This window comes from Leucopleurus acutus (assembly GCF_964270905.1).
Source record: "Leucopleurus acutus genome assembly, chromosome: 1".
Classification (NCBI taxonomy): domain Eukaryota; kingdom Metazoa; phylum Chordata; class Mammalia; order Artiodactyla; family Delphinidae; genus Leucopleurus; species Leucopleurus acutus.
Genome location: NC_139142.1, coordinates 27,304,004 through 27,321,655, shown reverse-complemented (window position 1 = coordinate 27,321,655; position 17,652 = coordinate 27,304,004). Strand labels below are relative to the sequence as shown.

The window sequence follows — 17,652 nt, the reverse complement described above, 5'->3', positions numbered from 1 at the left end:
GGGGCCACTCTTTGCCTGTGTCCCTGGGAGGGGCAGGATGGTGACGCCTTAGCCGTAAAGAACAACGTCCCAGCACAAGCAGTGGCAAGATGTGAGGCCAGACCTAGGGGACAAGGAGTGGCCAAGGCCCCCAGGCAACCACTGTTCTCCACAGCTGAATGTTCTGATCTCCAGGGGTAGAGCTGCTGCCAGGAAGAGGATGCAGAGCTGCTGCCTGCTCACTCTCCCAGCAGGGCCAGTGGGAGCAGGCTTCTCCACTCCCACCCCGGCCAGGAGCTCCCCCAGCAAGGGCTGCTGGTCCATGCAGAGCCCAAGGCCGGGGGGCAGGCGGTGGGTCTCCAGTCCTTCCCTCTCCAGCCCCCTGGTGACCCCCGGAGCCTCTGGGGCCTGGCCTGCCCCTCACAAAGCCACGCGTCTTGCTTCTTCCCAAGCTGAAGCCACATGGGTCTGTCTTCTGTCTTTCTCTCACGTTCTGTTTAAGGCACTGAATTCCTGAGGGTCCTGTCCCTCCCTGCCCCTCCTCTTGGAGGGAGTGAGTCATTCAGCAGGGATACAATTGGCTAATAAATAGAGGGCAGGTGCCAGCAGGGAGGTAACTGAGAGTGTGACGGTAATAAATACACGAGCTGGGTGTGGGGTCTCTCTCCTCCGAGGGGCTGGTTACCTCCGGGGAACAGTATCGCCGCACCTGCCAGAGATCAGACACAGAAAGGGGGTATCAGCCCAGTGTGGAGGGTGGGGTCCCTCCTATGGGAGGGGGGACAAACCCAGAGGGGAAGCTTGGACAGGGAGCATGGGAAGCCTGGATCTCTGCTTGCATGAGGCCAAGAAGCATCTAGGAGCTACCCCTCACCAAGCACGCACCCAGGTGCCCAGCCCCGCGCTAAGCACTCTCTCGTTTACCCTTAAAAATATCCCATGGGTAAGGCACTATCATCCTTTTGCAGATGAGGAAACTGAGGCTCAGAGAGGTTAAGAAACTTGCCCAAGGTCACACAGCTAGTCAGAGACGAAGTCTACTTTGAACGCAATTTGGCTCCATGCACCAATGCCTTTGCTTACTCTGGGACAGCAGTCTTCAAACGAGGATATGGGAACCCCTAGGTGTACGTGAAGGTTTTCCAAGGTGTATGTACTGATGGTTTTAAAGAAATTCGTTTTCAGCCTTCCCATGTACTCTGCCTGAAAACTGTCTGCGTGAGAGGTCCGCTTCCCCCATCTTCTCCACCTGAGGTCTGCTTCCCACCATCTTGTTCCCAGTTGCCCTTCTCCCTTAGGAAGGAAGGAAGCATCATGTCCATTCTAAATCCTGTTACAGTACTTTTCCCCAAGGTAAAAAGGATTCGAGGGGACACTGAATAAAATAACCATCTGAGACATTGTTGTAGGCGTTGAGAAAGGAAATATGGTGACTGACTGGGTAAGCAAGCGTTTTGCAAGTGGGGTGGTTTCCAAGTCTGCTTTCAACAAAATTGAAGAACAGCTTAACCGAATTGTCAGTTAATCTGTCATGAGAAGGAATTTTTGTAGCAGATCACCTTGAGGTTTTTGGCAAACAACTTGGAAGGAGTTCAAGTGATTGAGTGACTTCCAGTCCCATCTACCTGTTTACGTGAACATGGTTTTTCAGTCTTTTCATCTATAAAAAACGATGCACAGGAATGGGATTACTATTGAATCCTGCCTCAGTCTGGCAGGAGGTAACATGCGTTACTGAGTTCATTAACTAATTGAAAAGAAGTAGCTGCGTCCATCTCATTGAGGTGCATTCCCAATAAGATGGATTGTACTTCTGCGTTTAGCATCTAGTAAAATATGATGTATTTGTGCTGTTTTGATCAGTTGCTACTGATAATAATTATTGTGATAATTCATTCCAAGAGAAAATTGAATTTTGAGTTTTCTGCTCACAGGAAATTTAAAATGATTCAAACCATTGTTGTGGCAGATAAATATGACAAGGTGACACATAAAAGACATTTGAATATTAAAAAAAATACTCCATTAGGCTGACATTCTGTGGGGAAAGTAAAATGGAAAGACAAGTTCAAGGAAAAAAGAAGCAATGGAAATATTCAACTATCAAAGGAGAGCGTTCATATATTTTTGTTTGTTGATGTTGTTCAGCTTTTTAAGAGTGGATGATGGTATTAAATTAGGATGGCTTATTCCACAGGATACATTTGGAGAGTGATATAATGGCTTTATATTAAAATATTAATATTCATGATAGGCCAGAAGTTACATCCTTTGCAACTATTTACAATTTTGATGAAAAAGTTCAATGTCAACTTAAAAGTGAACAAGGGAGCACATGAGTCTTTGAATTTCTTTCAAGAGATTCCCGAATGAAACGTTTGAAGACTGCTGCCCTAGCAGAGAGAGGACAGGCCGCTTTCCATCTGGGGCTGCCCAGCTGGGGAGCCCCGCACTGACTACACTGCCAGCTCCTCCCCCAGTCGCTGCTTGGGCCCAGGGGAGAAATTAGTGCCATGTGCCTGCAGAGGACCCACCCAGAATCCTCCCCAGCATCCCTATCTTCACAGAGTGGGGTGGAGGTCTCCGCTCGTGCAGGGTTGGGCTCATGGGGTAGGACTTGGTCAGCCCCAGTCCCATGGCATGAAATGATTTCCTGAGTCCTGTTGGTGGAAGGAGACAGGCCCTGAAGGAGAACCGTGGTGTGACTGAGTTACTGTGCATGCTGAAATACTTTATTTTTACTCTTTACTCTCACAGATTTGGGTTTTCCCTTCTCTAATCCTGCTCTCCCAACACTCAGGCTTGGACTCCAGCCTAGTCCTCCGGACGTGAAGCCAAATGGGCAGGTAACATGGAGAGGGAAAGGGAAGCGAGTGGACCCCAAGGCTCCCTGGGAGGGTGGAAGAAATATTGATCTGGGAGCCGGTGAGGGGCTACACCTTCCCCAGGGCCACCAGGAGGTAGCCCTGGCTGAGATTTTGGACGTTTTAGCACTAGGATGTAAGCCCTGTAAGAGCAGGAAGCTTGTTGGTTTGCCCACTGACGTACCTGGCACACAGTAAGTGCTTAGTAAACGTAGACCGACTGAATGCTTGGTGGACCCCCTGACCCCTCATTCTACCCACAGAGAAAAACTTGGCTCAGAGAGGTGACGTGACCTGCTCAAGGCCACACAGAAACTTAGAGCTAAGCCAGGACAAGAAGCAAGGCTTCCTGGTTCCTGTCCTGGTTCACCTGAGGCTTCCTAGGCCCTAGAATCTCTAGGTTGTGGCCCCCGACCACTGGCTTTGTCCCTCCCCGACCACTGACCCTGCTGGCAGGGTTGGGCTCCCCTCTGGCCCAGCCTCCTTGCCATCCCTGGGCCCCCCGCGCACTCACAGGTGGCAGTCTGTGTGTCTCTGCTTCTCTCTCTTCCTCTTCCCCCTGCCCTTGGGTCTCCTCCTGTAATAAGCCAAAAGCGTCAGGACAGAGTGGCTGGGGACCCCCATGCTAGGACAGGGGCTGGCAGGCCTGAGAACAGCCCGGTGCCCCAGCCAGGCTGCTTACCTTTCTGGCTTCATCTTCTCCCGCAGAGGCCTGGGAAAACAGAGAGGAGCAGGGGAGAATCAGGAAAGCAGTAAGCAGGGGCTCCCTGCCCCGCTAAGCCCCCTCGGACATCACCGGCGCTGGTCCTGTAGTTGGCACTGAAGCCACTAGGGGGTAGCATGGAGCTAGTTAGGGAGAGATGCCCAGAGGCCTTGGGGCTTCCGCTCCCACGCTAGCCTCTGGTGACCCCACCAAGAGAGGTGTGAATGCCCTCTTGGGGGTCCTCTCCACACCCTCTGCTCTCCTCTGCCTCTTGGCATCAAATCTGGGGAATGAGTCTGCTCTCTGCTGCCTTTCTCTGTTTGCTTCCTTCCCTCGCACCTGCCCTTCCTTCCGGGGTGCCCTCTGGGAGTTTCCTCGCTGACAGTGAATGAGGGGCAAGGCCACCTGTCAGGTGGACATCGCGCCACCCCCCACCCTGAGGATGTGTGACGGTGCAGGCAACATCAGGGGGCCAGGGTGAAGGGTGGGGTGAGGGGAGCTGATTGAACGCCCCACAGTCACCAGGCTTGTCCTGGCTTTGCCTCCGGGCGCTGTGGCTGTTGACCCAGAAGAGAGAAGAAAGGTGGCCCTGTTGCCCAGCCCTCTGGAAGGGGACAGGGCCTCAGTCTCCCCTGGGAGCCAGAGTGGGGGCATGGGGCAGCGCGGTGACAGCAAGCTTTGAGGTCAGGGAAGACTCCCTAGGCTGGCCATCTCCCTTGGGAGCCAGGGCAGGGTACCAGCGCCTCCTGGGACTGCCTGGTCATGTCTCTGCCATCTGGGACCAGTCAGAGACACTCTTGGACCCTCAGTCTTCTCATCTGTCTGCCCCAACAGAGAGGCTGTGAGGGCAAAGGTGATGTGGAAGGTGAAAGGTCACTGTCAAACACTGTGCCCGGGAGGGTTTGTTACTGAACTGTTGTTATATGGCCAAGCCCTGGCAAGGGGGGACAGGAGGAAACAGATTGGGGCAGGGCCTCTAACAGTGGTACAGATCCAAGAGGGGTGGCCAGAGCCCAGGACAGTAGGCAGGACCAAGCCCAGGGCAGTACCGGGGCTCCTGGAGAGTGTGGTAACGGCCACGAGAGGTGGCAAGAAAAAGGGCAAGCTTAGGGGTTAGACAGGCTGGGGTCCACTCACTAGCTGTGGCAAATCATGTAACCATAGCAAGCCTCAGTTTCTTCATCCATAAAATGGGACGACAATGGTACCTATCTCCTAGGGTTGTGAGGCGAGCTGGGACTTGGTCTCTCTTGCTCACCACTGTATCCCAAGGAGCTGGGACAGTGCCTAGCATACAGTCGGTGCTCAATGGATGTTTATTGAATAAATGAGAAAACACAGTCAGGTGCCTAATGCGTGGCGAGGCACAGAGGAGATGCACCATAAATGGTGGTCCTCCCCCTCTTCCTGCCCCAGGATAGGGCTCAGGACCTCTTGTCTGGTGTCTCCATCCATGGCCCAGGGGTACCAGGAGAGCACCTGAGCCCATTTCTCTCTTCCCTGCGCCTGGTTGGCAGTGCCAGGCCTGCTGCTCCTGGTAACTAATGCTCAGAGTACCCTGGGCACCAGCAGCAAGATGTGCTGGTGACAGGCTCTCCCGGGTGGGGGAGTGACTTTAAAGAAAGCTCCTTCCCTCTGCCGCTTCCCTCCCACCAGGGCTTGTCCGTCTCTGCGCGCCTCAGTCAGTTGACCCCTCCCGTGGGCACCAGCCTGGCCTAGAACTAAGTCCAGTCACTTCTTCCAGGGCCGTGGCAGCTGCCTCCCAGCTTGAGGAGGGAGATGGCGTGCCCTGAGCCTGGCAAGTTTGGGAGGGACCCTGGCTCCCTCCATCCCTGTGGTTTCTCAGCAGCTGTGGTCCAGCTGCTGGGGCCAGCTCCCTGGGCAAAACCGGCTGATGGGGAGACACAAGCAGCTGCCACTGGTCGCCGATTTCCCTGGTCTCCCTCAACTAGGAAGCAGGGACGGGCAGCCCCTGGCTGAAGCTGCCAGGCTCGTGGGGGCTGTCCCTGCCACACCCGAGGACCCACCTGCACTCGCAGCGCACATGCTGAGAGAACGTCAGCTCCACGTAGGAGGGCCGGTCCCCAGAGCGGATCTTCAGGAGCTGAGGGGAGAGGAAGGTTGGGTGACTGGATTGGGGGTGGCCTGGGGTTTCCAATGCTCCCTCCAGCCTCCCCTTGCATGAGGACCAGGCTCCCTATTTCCCACCAGCCTTTGGACTACACACCCTCATTTCGCTTTGAGTGTGGGGCAAATAGCCCTCCCGCCTGCATGTGGAGCTGAGGGAGGCCCCTGTCCCTCCCGTCCCAGGGCCACCAGCATAGCAATAGTGTAGGAAGGGGGCCGCTGCTCTGGAGGCAGTGAGACCTATGTTCAAAGCTTGGCTCTTCCACCTGCTGAGCAAGTGAAATAACATCTCTGAACCTCAGGTTCCTCATCTGTGAAATGGGAATATCACTTAGCTCCAAGGATCAAATGTTGAGGTAACATTTCTGAAGCACCTAGCATAGCGCTTGGCATTATTCAACTAGTGCTCAAAAAACCACTGTAGGTGTGAGTGTGTGAGAAAGCTCAGGGCGTGAAATGCCAAATGTCCCTGGTATAAACAGGGACATCTTGAATCCGAACAGATTTCTTTTCCAACCTCAACCAGATGTCCTAGGTCCTGGGGCAGGGCTAAGCCAGAGGCTGAGGAAGCTGGTAAGGGAGGAGGTGAGGGGGCTCCAAGCTGGGGCAGGGGTTCAGGAAGGAGGGGCGCTGTGGTAAGAGGATAGGCCTGGGCATAAGTCCCAGTCCTGTGACCCCGGCCTGCCCTCCTTCCCTCCCGGGCCCCCTCGGGGGCAGGTTCTGTGGCCCTCTGAGCAGCATGTGGACAGAGGGGCAGGCCCGGACACGAGGAGGAGAGCCTGCTTACCTGCATGGTGACATTGACCGTCTCCACTGGAACACAGTGCAGGTTCTCATCGCCACAGCAGCCCGTGCAGCGCAGCAGGGAGACGCAGGACGGGCTGAACATGTGCTCAACCTCGCCGGGGTACTCAGACACGATGTCCACCAGCCTCTCCAGGGCCCGGCAGTAGCTACGGCCCCACACTTCCTGGAAGGGCACCACTGCGAGGAGGCACAGACAGCTGCGTCAGGCCAGGAGGGGCCTGCTCCTTGAAGCCCAGGCCCTGCGGGTCCTCCCAGGTTCAGCCCACACCCCCTCCTCCAGGAAGCCCCCAGCCTGTGTGAGCTCCCCCCGCTCTGAACTCCTGATGTGATCCCTCTGGGATGACAGCTGGACCTCCAACTCGTCTGCCGGATGGAAATCCCAGTAGAACGGAATTTCTCAGTGTCTTGAGCTCTCAGCTCTATTCTCAAGTCAGGGGCCCGCATCTGCCTCGGTGCCTTGAAGCTTCGAGACGCGTGCTCTGGCAGCTCCCCAGGCCCTCTGGATCTTTCTTAGCCCTGACCTGGTGCTTCCTCAGTCTTGGGGAATTGGCAGAAAACAGTCAGTTCTGCAAGACTGGCTTGCAGAGTCCCACAGGGAGGGTTAGCCTTCCCCTTAGTCCTTGTTTCCTGCCCACACTGGGCCAGCTCCTCTGCCTGGTGGCCAAGACTGCAGTCAGCAACATGCCCCATTCCCGTGCTCCATTTCGGTCAGGCCACCCTCGTGAGAGCTCGGGGCCACATCATCCTAATTCCCACTTGAGGTCCATGCTCCTTGCCCCCTTCTCGTTTCTAACCAAATAAAGCCCACTTCCCACTTCCCCAGGCCCGCCTCCCTTCCTCCTCTCCGAAGCCTTCTCCTACTTGTCCAGCGTGAACAGATGTTCCTTTTTTGAGCATAACTCAGCCCCAAGGGCTTGCCTTATCTCGGTCACTGGTGGCTCTTATCTTTTTTACAAGCAAGTTGAGGTTCCTTGAAGACACGGACCCAAGCACCCAGTAAACACAGGCTAAGTCATTACTGATTGATTAGATGAGAATTCGCTGAAGGTTATCAGGGACATCCCTGACCCCCACGATGTCCTGGTGGTCTTGACCAGGAACTTCTGTGGGCTGATCTGGAGTCTCTCAAAAGACGTTGCTCCTTCAGGGGAGGGCCTGGGGCCTGGTCCCAAACAGAGGCTCACAGGAAGTGAGTAGCCAGAGCCAGGAGACCTGGCTTCTAGTCCTGGCCCTACACTGGCTGTGTGACCTTGGGGCGGTCACTTCACCTTTCTGGGTATATCAGTTTCCTCAGCTGAGGAAAAAGAAGAAGGTTGGGAATAGATGGTTGCTAAGGGCTCTCCCAGATCTGACAGGCAGTCTGTGATTCTGTGCACACAACCCAGCCCAGCTGTGAGACCGTGAGCAGAGACACATCTCCAGTCCTGGGTCATCCTGCCCTGTACCTGGTGGTCATCCTCAGCTGGTGGGAGAGGACAGGGAAGCTGGGCCACCTGGGGACGCTGCAGCCTCTGCCCTAGGGCAATGGCCTCTCCTAGCAGCCCCTCACTACCTTCCATGTCCCTTCCTAGGAGGCAGAAGGGGCTGAAGTCCATTCTACTGAGCCTACGAGGACGTGAGTCTCAGGGTAATCTCAGAGGAAAAATAAACTTCAGCCCTAGCAGAGGCCCTCAGGAAAGGCTGCAAGCCGGTGGAAAATACCCAAGAGGCGGTGTGTCCACGTGGAGCTGGCTGAAGCGGCCACAGAGCAATAAACTGTGCTTATCTGAGCGTCTGCTGCTCCATTCTGCCCTGTCTGCTTAGGGGGCACTAGGGCTGGGCCCAGGGACGGGAGGGAGACCAGAGACCTCCCTGATCCTGCCTCTCCAGGCCACTGGGTCACTCTCCCTGGACCCAAGTGGGAAACAAGGCCCTCTCCTCCAGGTCAGCCCAAAGCCCCAGGGAAGCCAGCCTTTGCAGGGAGAGGTCAGAGGAGCACCTCCCTATTGTAACTCTATGAGTGCGTGTTTAGTCTAGAACCTTCATAAGCACTACACAACTCTGAACATTTAATCTCTGCCTCGGAAAACATAAATAACAGCAGAGGGATAGCCAGCTGCCAAAGTGCCACAGAAGGTTCAGGGTCCTGCCCCGGGACCAGCCATCAGGGAGGGGGAGAGCAGCAGAGAAGGGGCACCCCGTCCCCCTACCATCCCGCAAGCAAACTCCACCCAGCTGGGCCATGGGGCCACCGCCAGGTTAAGCAGAGCCGCAGGGCCTAGGAGGCAGAAGGGATTTCCTTTCCCCTCACCCAACATGCAGACTGTGGCAACAGGACCCAGGCTCCGGGGCCCTGAAGCCCACCGCTTTCTGGGCCTCATGGCCGGATGGTGTTGGGAGAGGGCTGAGAAGGAGGTGGGCTGGGCCTGGTTTACCTGGCAGACACCAGGAAAGGGGGCAGCTCATTCCTGGGGCTGCTGTCTGGGTGTGTGGGAGAAACAGAGGGGGCTGGGCGAGGGGCTGGCTGAGGGAGTGCTGTGACCGCTCCCAGCTGTGGGCTGAGCCCCTCGGCAAAGAGCTCTGCTCAGCTGCTCCTGAGGGCAGCCCCAGACCTGCTCAGAGGCCGGGGTGCGGGGAGAGGAACGGGAGGCTGTGGCCGAGGCAGGCGCCTGGCTGCTCCCGGGGCCAAAAAGTGGGCTCTCGGCTCTCTTGCCAGCCCCTGGGTGAGCCTCCCGTCTGGCTCCAGCTGCCTACCACCCAGGACAGAGGAGACCCCAGGTGGGAAGTGTTTCATCCTGAGAGCAAGCTCCTGGGGGGGCCACCGGGAGGGTGGGGGGACCGGGCTGGGCAGAGCCACTGGCCACCAGCCCGAGCCCAGCAGGTATCCTCTTGGTGGTCACCGGTGGGGCACACACCCAGCCTGCGGCAGGGGACACCCTGCTCAATGCCTGCTCAGCTGTGAGCCGTGGGGAGGCTCGGTGCCACGCGCTCCAGCTCTGTCACATGCACTGAAGAGTGTCCAAGGCTTTAGGTGACCCCAAGGGCCTCTGTGAGCCTCAGAGCCTTCATCTATAAAACGTGGAGAATACGAGTGCCTTCCTAGTTCACAGCTTGTGGCACAGAGTCATAGTAAATGCCTGACAATATTACCATGAATAGTAATAGTAAAAAATCAACGTCTGCGGCTGCAAAGCACAGACCATTCTGTCTCTTGTCTGGTGTTAGGAGGGGATGGCATTTTCAGGATTTTGATAACTGGGGTCCAAAGCTCTTTCCCTGGTCATGATACAGGCTCCCTAATTGATCAGGATGACAGGTGAGCTGTCCTAATGGATCGACACTTCCCGGGTCCCTCCTCACTCGGGTCCCTGGGAGAAATATACTCCTGTGTCTCCTCCATGGAGTCAGAGAATCCTACAATCTGAGAAAAAGAACCTTAGATATCATGTAGTTTAATGCTCCCATTTTATAGATGATGAAACTGAGGCTCAGACTTCTTTGATAGCTGTTATCTGAAATATACTAAAAGCATCAAAAAGGCCATGGGGTGGAGGTAGGTGATGGGTCTACTCTCCAAACCCCAGAGAGCATAATATTGTGCCAATCCCAGAGGGCAAGCAGGGGGAGGGAGAGGATATCAATGAAATCAATGTCTGCTACCACCCCCACCTTCTCAGTGCCCAAGGGGCCTGGGACTCAGCCGTCAGAGCATGGTCAGGCCCAGGAGAGGCTGGCTACAGGCAGTAGAGGGAGGGTGTTCCCAGCTCACAGAGGTCACCACGCGTGTGCATGTGCATGTCCCTACATGCTCCCTTTCTTCCGTGGAAAGTGGTGTGTGGCCTGGCTGCACGTCTTGGAGAGGCAGGGAGGGAGGGGCAAGGCAGGGGGCCTGGCATGGGCCTCCTGCCTTCTGCACGTATGTCTCTTTGGCAAATTGTCTCACCCTTTGAAGATTCCCTCTTGATACAACCCTGGGTGGGGAGTGGAGGGGCCAGGGAAGGCACAACTCATTCTGTCTGTTTGTAATCAATGGAAAGGCCTCGTCAGGTCCCTGAAGCTCCTCCAGGGCTGGCTGCTGGGAAGGTCCTCTTGCCCCTCCCTGGTCCTCTTGACTGCTGGACCACTGCATCCAGCTCACAGACCCCCAGCCTGGCCCTTGGCACTCATTGCCTGCACTGCCCTCCAAGACCCCATCTGCCCCCCTTACATCATGCTGGGAAGGGGCTCTGATGAACCCCAACCTGACAAATCCTGGGTAAACGGGCCCCAGCCCTGCTCTCTGTGTGCCGGGTGACCCTGGCCCAGGAAGACACCTCTCTAGGCCTCTGGGTCACAATGGGGGGATCTCTCAGGCTCTGCCAACTCTGTCGGCCAGGGCGTCAGCCAGTTTGCAGACTCTCCCCAGCTCAGTATCAGCCTGCACCCACCCTTCCCAACCCTTCCCATCCTCTGCAGAGGCCCAGGAGGTGAGGACTTGGCGAGCTGTGCACCCGCCCCTCCAGCCCCGCCCCCGCCCCCTGGGCCCAGGCAGCTTACCTTCCACCTCTGATGAGCCGTTCGCAGCAGACAAGGCCCACTGCTGTGGACAGAAAGGTGCAGAGATGAGGGGGACCACCTTGGGTCTCTGCGCTCTGGGGCCCAGTGTGTCGGTAAGATCATAGAGGCCCCTCTGACTCTGAGCTCCTTCCCACCCGCTGTACACACTCTGCCCTGTCTCACGGCTGGCTCCTTCCAGGTGCAACGAGAAAAACTCAAGGGACCCTGGGTGGGTCCCGTGGATCCCACCCCCTCTCTGGCCTCAGTTTCCTCATTTAGAAAGGGTGGGAGGCTGGAAGCTTTTGGAGACCCTTTGCCTGCTCTGTCCCAAAGATCTGGCGATCCTTTGGGGTCTCCCTTCTACCCAGCCCCCAGGCAGCCCTGCTGGGCCCTGTGCAGCTCGCCTTGGCTGGGTGCCAGAGCCCAGGGGGAGGCGATCAGCTGGTGAGAGCTGAGGCGCTGGAGCGGGTGGCGCCAGGAGCCGGTGCTGCCGGTAAAGTGACACCTCTGACCAGCCCTGCAGCAGGCAAGCGGGCGGCGGGTGGCGGGTGGTATGGCCCTTCCGCCCCGTGGAACTGCCCAGCCCACCCACTTCTGGGCTGGGGCTCGGGACTCCCAGGGCAGTGGGACAGCGCAGTGGGAAGGGAGCTCATTGGCTTTGTCAGGATTTTGCTGCCCAAGCTGGCTCACAGCCAGACTCACCCAGCTCCTGGGAAAAGGGCCCTGCTCACTTCCCCAGGCCCTGCACTCAGGACCTCCAGCTGCCCATCCGGGAGAGAGGGCACAGTGGGACCCTTGTCTTGCCCCCAGCCCACCCAGGAGCCCTGGGCTCAGCCTGGAGCCTTGGTGGGGGGCAGGGCCCAGCCTCCCCACCAGTAGTCTTTTCAGCCGGATTTCCCTCCACCAGGCCAGGTCAGAGGTCCTGGGGGTGCCTGCCTGGTCACAGGGCCTCGACCCTGACCACAAGGCCAGGGACCCGCCTGGGATTAGTGGAGAGATGCTTTTAGCAAAGCCACCAGGGCTCCAGGGGCCAGACAGGAAACCTCCCTCCCTTCCCTGTGGCTTCCCTGCCCCCGCCAAGACAGACCCCGGAGCTGAGGTCTGGGACAGCCCAGCCTGCGGACTCCTCCCAGACGACGTGGTCCAGCCTGGCTCGTGGGAAGTGTGTGGACATCCTTGGAGGTGCTGCTCCCGGGAGTGGGTCTGTGAGTTCAGAGCCCCCTGTTCCCAGTGCTGGGGGTGGGAAGATCAGGGAAGCCAGGCTGGGGCGTGGGGGTCTTACCTGGGGGGGCACAGCAGGCAGGGCCAGCCCAGCCAGGAGCTGCAGGAAGCAAGTGAACAGCCTCATGGCAGGCATCTTCTCAGACGTACCAAGCCAGGGGGCTCCAAGGGAAAACCACCATGCTCGTACCCCGGGGGAGCCCCTGGCACAGGAGGACAGGAGCTGAATGGGGGGCTGGGTGCCCCCCCTCACTGCTGCCCCGAGGTCCCTGTCGGTGGCCCGAGCATCCTCTAGAAGCCCTGGGGATTCTGGAGCCCGCAGGTAAGGCTGCGGCTGGGGCACCTGGTGCGGAGGGCCCGGCAGGGCCGGTCGGTGTGGGGCAGGCGGGTCCCTGAGGAGGGTCCGTCGGGCGCCCGGCGCGACCCCAGGTCCTCTCGTGGCTGGCGAGTGAAGATGCAGCTTCTTCCTCAGACAGCAGCTCCCTTCTGGGACTGAAGCTTGTCGGCCGCTGGGTTTCAGGGCCCGCGAGTGGGGGCGGGGCTGCAGGCCCGCCCCGCCCACCGCCGACGAGGCTCCAGACCCGAGTCCTAGGGAGCGGCCGGGCGCCGAGCGGGGCCAGAGGCCGGGCGGGCGGCGCGGACCTGAGCGAGCTCGGGCGGCAGTGCGAGGAAGGGGCCCTCCAGACGCGGGCTTCACCGCCCGGCGGAGCCCAGCCCGCAGCTTCTCCCGGGACGCTCGGAGCCTGCTGCCCGGGGCGCCGGCTGAGCCAGGCAGCGCCCAGTGCTGGCCCAGGAGAGGGGCCCCCAGCTTGGCTCCGGCTCTTCCAGGCCGGCCACCTTGGGCGGGGGCAGCGAGGTGTGGAGCCCAACGCCTGCGAACAAGGCTCCTGACATTAGGCCTCTGCAGAGATGCAGCTCCAGACCCCCAGGAAGGCAGTGGTTTGCTCTGGTACTTCACGGTGCCACCTTATGCCATCCCCATAATCCTCAAGGGTGAAAGAATTATCAACCCTATGCTATAGATGAAGAAACTGAGGTTCCAAGAGTGCCCCTCCCTGTATACGTTGTACATACTCCTGAAAAGTGTGTGTGTGTGTGCGTGTGCGTGTGCGGGTGTGTGTTTAACATACAGAGACAAAACCCATGCCATGTGGCTGTCTCTTCAGCCCATGCACCATCCTCCTGGCCAGGCACTCAGACGGCAGGCACCTGGCGGGGGCTTCAGCACTATTTCCTCTTGTGGCAAGCAGTTTTCCGGGCCCTGCCTGCAAGCCGGCCACATGTGGCTTGGAGAGTGGCCTACTAGTGCAGCATTTCCTCCTGGTCCCGGGAGGAGGAGGAAGTGCTCCGACATGGCAGGGGTCTGCCGGAAGGGGTCTGTGTGTGCGTGTCTCTGTGCCTGTGTGTGGGCATTTGCGTGCAGTTGTGAAGATCCACGTGTGCTGTCAGTCTCTGTGTGGTCTGAGTGTCTGTGTGCATCTGCTGTATGTGCAAATGTCGCTCTGTGGGCGTCTGGTCTCTTGGTATCTCTGTATGCCTGTGTGATTGCGTGTGTGTGATTGCGTGTGTGTGTGTGTGTGTGATGTATGTGCCTGATTTTTCTTCTGTGTTTGGAAGTGTGTCTGAATGTGCATTCAGTGGGATTGTGAGCTTGTATGCCTGCCTGTGTCTTTGTGTGTGTGTCTTCGTGGGTGAGTATCCGGGCCAGCTTCTGTGTGTGACTGTGCATCTCTGTGTTATTTGTGTATGCCTCCCACGGTCCTCGAGTGTTCATCACCACCACCACCCTCCGCGCACACTTCCTGGCTACGAGAACCTGGCAGGATTTGGGGTCATGGGTTGGCCTGGGCCTGGGGCTGGTGGGCGGCTGGGAGAGAGGAGGGAGGCCTGAGAGGTGGCCCCTACATCTCACATTCCAGCCAGGAAAAGAGAGGCCAGGGCAGCCCCAGCTCTCACCCCAGTGACCTCTGCGTCCGTTGCCTGCCCGCCCACCCACGCGGGGCTGCCGGAGATGCTGCCTCCTGCCTGGCTGGCCCCAAACCCGGAGGTCCAGGAGCCAGGGGCCAGTCACCAGCCAGCTAAGGGGGCGCTGCAAAGAACTTTCTGACAAGCTCCAACATGCTAAGGCTCATGGAGCAGACAGATTCCTTCCTGGGCCCAGGGTCTTGGTGGAGGATGTCTGGGCATCGCTGGGGTGAGTAGATGTGTGTTTGTGCATATCTGGATCATATATGCTTGCCCATGATATCTGTGTATACATATGCATGTTTTGGATTTGTGAATGTGGACATGGGTGTGTTTTGTGTATGAGTGTGTGTGTTTAAGTATCTGTTTTGTATATGCTTGTCTATAACTGAGTGTTTTGAGCACTTATGCACTGGGCACCTTTGCCTATAACTGTGTATGTATAAGGGTGCATAGATTGTATATATTGTGTGTGTTTGTTTTCATTTATCTGTCCTTTCATGCAACATGTATTGCTTCAGCCCTACTATGTTCTAGGCACTGGGCCTGTGGTGTGGTGGTTCCCTTGAAGTTTACATTCACAGCCAGGGCCGAGGAGCGGGGTGGTGGGTAGGTACAGATGGGTGGGAACGCTGCAGCTCCCTTTCTACTCTCTGGAATAAGCTTGATGCCTGGGCAGTGTCTGCGATTCCTACAAGTGCACCTCAGTCTTTTTGTCACTAAACTGGAGACCATATCCTTCTAAACTTGGCTTCTTGGGTTGCGAGATGAATTAGCTAGGGTAGGATAGGGGAAACCAATTAGACTTTCAGAATATCCATGAGTCAGATAGAGGTTTACTGTTACTCACATCCAGTCCAGGGCAGGTGTGCTGGGGCTCTGCTGTCCTGGATTGTGACTCCAGTCCTTACCAGCTGTATAACTTCAAGTAACTTCCTTTACTTCTCAGAGCACAGACTTCCTCCATCTAAAGTGGGAATAATAACAGTGCTTACCTCATAGGTGAGGACTGCTAAAGCACCTGGGGTACAGGAAATGGTAGCTGTTAGGCATGATTTCTAATTCAACTTTTGATTCTTATTAGAGATATAAAGACACTGCAGGGCTTCCCTGGTGGCGCAGCAGTTGAGAGTCCGCCTGCCAATGCAGGGGACACAGGTTCGTGCCCCGGTCCGGGAAGATCCCACATGCCGTGGAGCAGCCGGGCCCGTGAGCCATGGCCGCTGAGCCTGCGCGTCCGGAGCCTGTGCTCCGCGACGGGAGAGGCCACAACAGTGAGAGGCCCGCGTACCGCAAAAAAAAAAAAAAAATAAAGACACTGCAGAGTAGAGTCCTCACCATCTTGGACATGAGACAGAAAAAGAAGAATCTTATGCTTCTGCCAAATGCAGAGGAGAAAAAGGATGCAGGGATTTGCGTGCGCGTGGATGTGCATGTGTGCATGCATGTACATGCGTGCACACACACAGACACACACACGCAACTTCTCACCATCACCATCCAGGCAATCAGTCCCCAGCTGTCCCTGACACCTTCTGAGTAGATCCAGGTGCTGAGCAGATCCACTGGTAGCGTCAGCGTTCACAACTCAACATTTAGCTGTAGGATGGTGATCATTTGTTGTTGTTTCAGGGAGAGAACAAGTATTTTTTGAGCACTTATTATGTGTCAAGCAGTGTGCCTGGCACTTTTAGCACTTCGACTCATTGAATTCTCATAACAACCCTATGAGGTAGGTTTTAATTATTCCCATTTTGAAGATGGGAAAATGGAGGTGCAGGGAGTTTAAGTAATTGGGCCATAGACCTTTAGCTACCAGGGAAGGAACAGAGATGGGGATCAAGCTTAGGTCTTTCTCCAGCGCTCTTTCCAGTGAGCACAAGCTCTCTCTGCAAGCAGGTAGCAAATACCTTGAAGGCAGAGCTGGTGTCCCAAAGCTTTTCTCGATCTTCCCTTTGCTGGAGCAGAGTGGCTGCTTGACAAGCTCTGAAGGTTGGTGTGTGGGAGACAGACACTGTCATCCCGGGCCTGGAACTGACCCTGTCACAGGTAAATACAGGTAAACACAAGGGTCTAGGCCGTAGAAACACTGATTGGACCATGACAGTAGTCACCCTGAGCAGCCATGGGTTCTAGTCCTGCGTGCTGGGCTGCCTTCCGAGGCTGCCCTAAAACACAGGGCTTCCCACACCTTGCATTAGTCATGGTCTTAGCCTGAAACGCTTGCGTCAACCCATCCCTATTTCTTGGCTTTTAGCTTCCTGACTCATTTTCTCATTTTGGCCTGGCCTCTTCAGAGTCTTGACCCTCTGATCTATTTCCCGACTATGACCTCTTCCTTCTCCCTTGATGACATCGAGCATCAGCCTCTGCAGTGGCATCTCAGGTGGCCCTAGAGAAGCACACTCCCTCTGACCTTGTCCCTGAGCCCCAGATCTGGATGTGGCCAGAGGTGGGTGAGCAGCAGAGCATCCAAGGACTAGAATCTCCTGTTTCCTGGCTGGCAGGGAGAGCGGCAGCGGGCAGCGCAGGTTGAAGGCCTGTCCGCTATAGGCTGGACATGCCGCAGCCACCAGCTAGCCAAAGTCACCAGCAAGAAGATGGCTGGTTGGCCTCTCTGCCTTCTCCTCCTGCCTTCTGGGCTGGGATTTCCTCAGCCTCAACCCTGAGCCTCTCTCCTTCTCTCCATGCACTTCATTCAGGCTCCAATGGCCTCCCTGGCTGCCACCACTGGGTGAGACACTCCTCACCTAGGCTCCCCCAGCACTTGGAATTTCCCTCCCATCACGGTGCCTGGCCCTCAGCACCATCACCGCCCAGACGCTGGTCTGTCTTTCCTCAGTCTGTAAGATCTGAGAGGGCAGACACTTGTTCACCCTTGGATTCCCAGCACCCTGTGCAGTGCCCGGCACACAGTAGGGGCTTACTTGATGTTTGTTGAGGTGGGCCCATCCTCAGAGCACTCTCTCCTCTCTCCACAGGGAAAACGTCCCAAGCCTGCTCATTCTTTACGCAGATGTCCTTCAGCCCTCAGAGGTAGCCCTTCTAGACCCTGTGCTCAAGACAGCTTGTGTGGGCCTCTCTGGTGGGGTAAGTGTGGGAAAACAACTTCCCGTTGCCATGTAATCACGCCCTGGGATGGTCACCACAGCCCTGCCAGCCCCCAGGGGACAAGGCTCACGCCTCGGCCCAGACACCAGAACCCAGTGGGAGGCCTAGGGCGGGTCCGAGTTGGAAGGGAGACAAAAGCAGAGCCCACGGGAGACCCAGTGGTTCCCAGGGCTGGAAACTAAGATGGCGCCCACCACGAGGCTGCGAACAAGGGCGGCCAGGCAAGGTGCCTGCGGCCTTGTCCCAGGCCTTTGGGGCAACGTGTCATCACCAAAGGATCAGAAACCCGTACTTTGGGAACTTGGCAGCCGGGCCTGGGTTTTTTGTGTTTTCTGTAATTATTTCCCTTTTGTTCTCCCT

The 17,652-nt window shown here is 56.8% G+C and overlaps 1 protein-coding gene across 3 annotated transcripts; it reads right to left on the bottom strand.

Moving 5' to 3' along the window:
• Positions 1-660: 660 nt before the first annotated feature.
• PGF (placental growth factor) lies at positions 661-12,352 on the bottom strand (the record flags this gene model as incomplete). Of its 3 annotated transcripts, none has more annotated exons than XM_082836638.1 (7): positions 661-688; positions 3,358-3,420; positions 3,526-3,555; positions 5,574-5,650; positions 6,461-6,657; positions 10,996-11,038; positions 12,278-12,352. In XM_082836638.1, the coding sequence occupies 7 exons, from the start codon at positions 12,350-12,352 to the stop codon at positions 661-663; spliced, it is 513 nt and encodes a 170-aa protein (XP_082692764.1). The 3 variants fall into 3 exon arrangements, with proteins under 3 accessions (XP_082692764.1, XP_082692765.1, XP_082692766.1); XM_082836639.1 differs by having other exon boundaries at positions 10,996-11,035; XM_082836640.1 differs by lacking the exon at positions 3,358-3,420.
• Between the last annotated feature and the right edge of the window lie 5,300 nt (positions 12,353-17,652).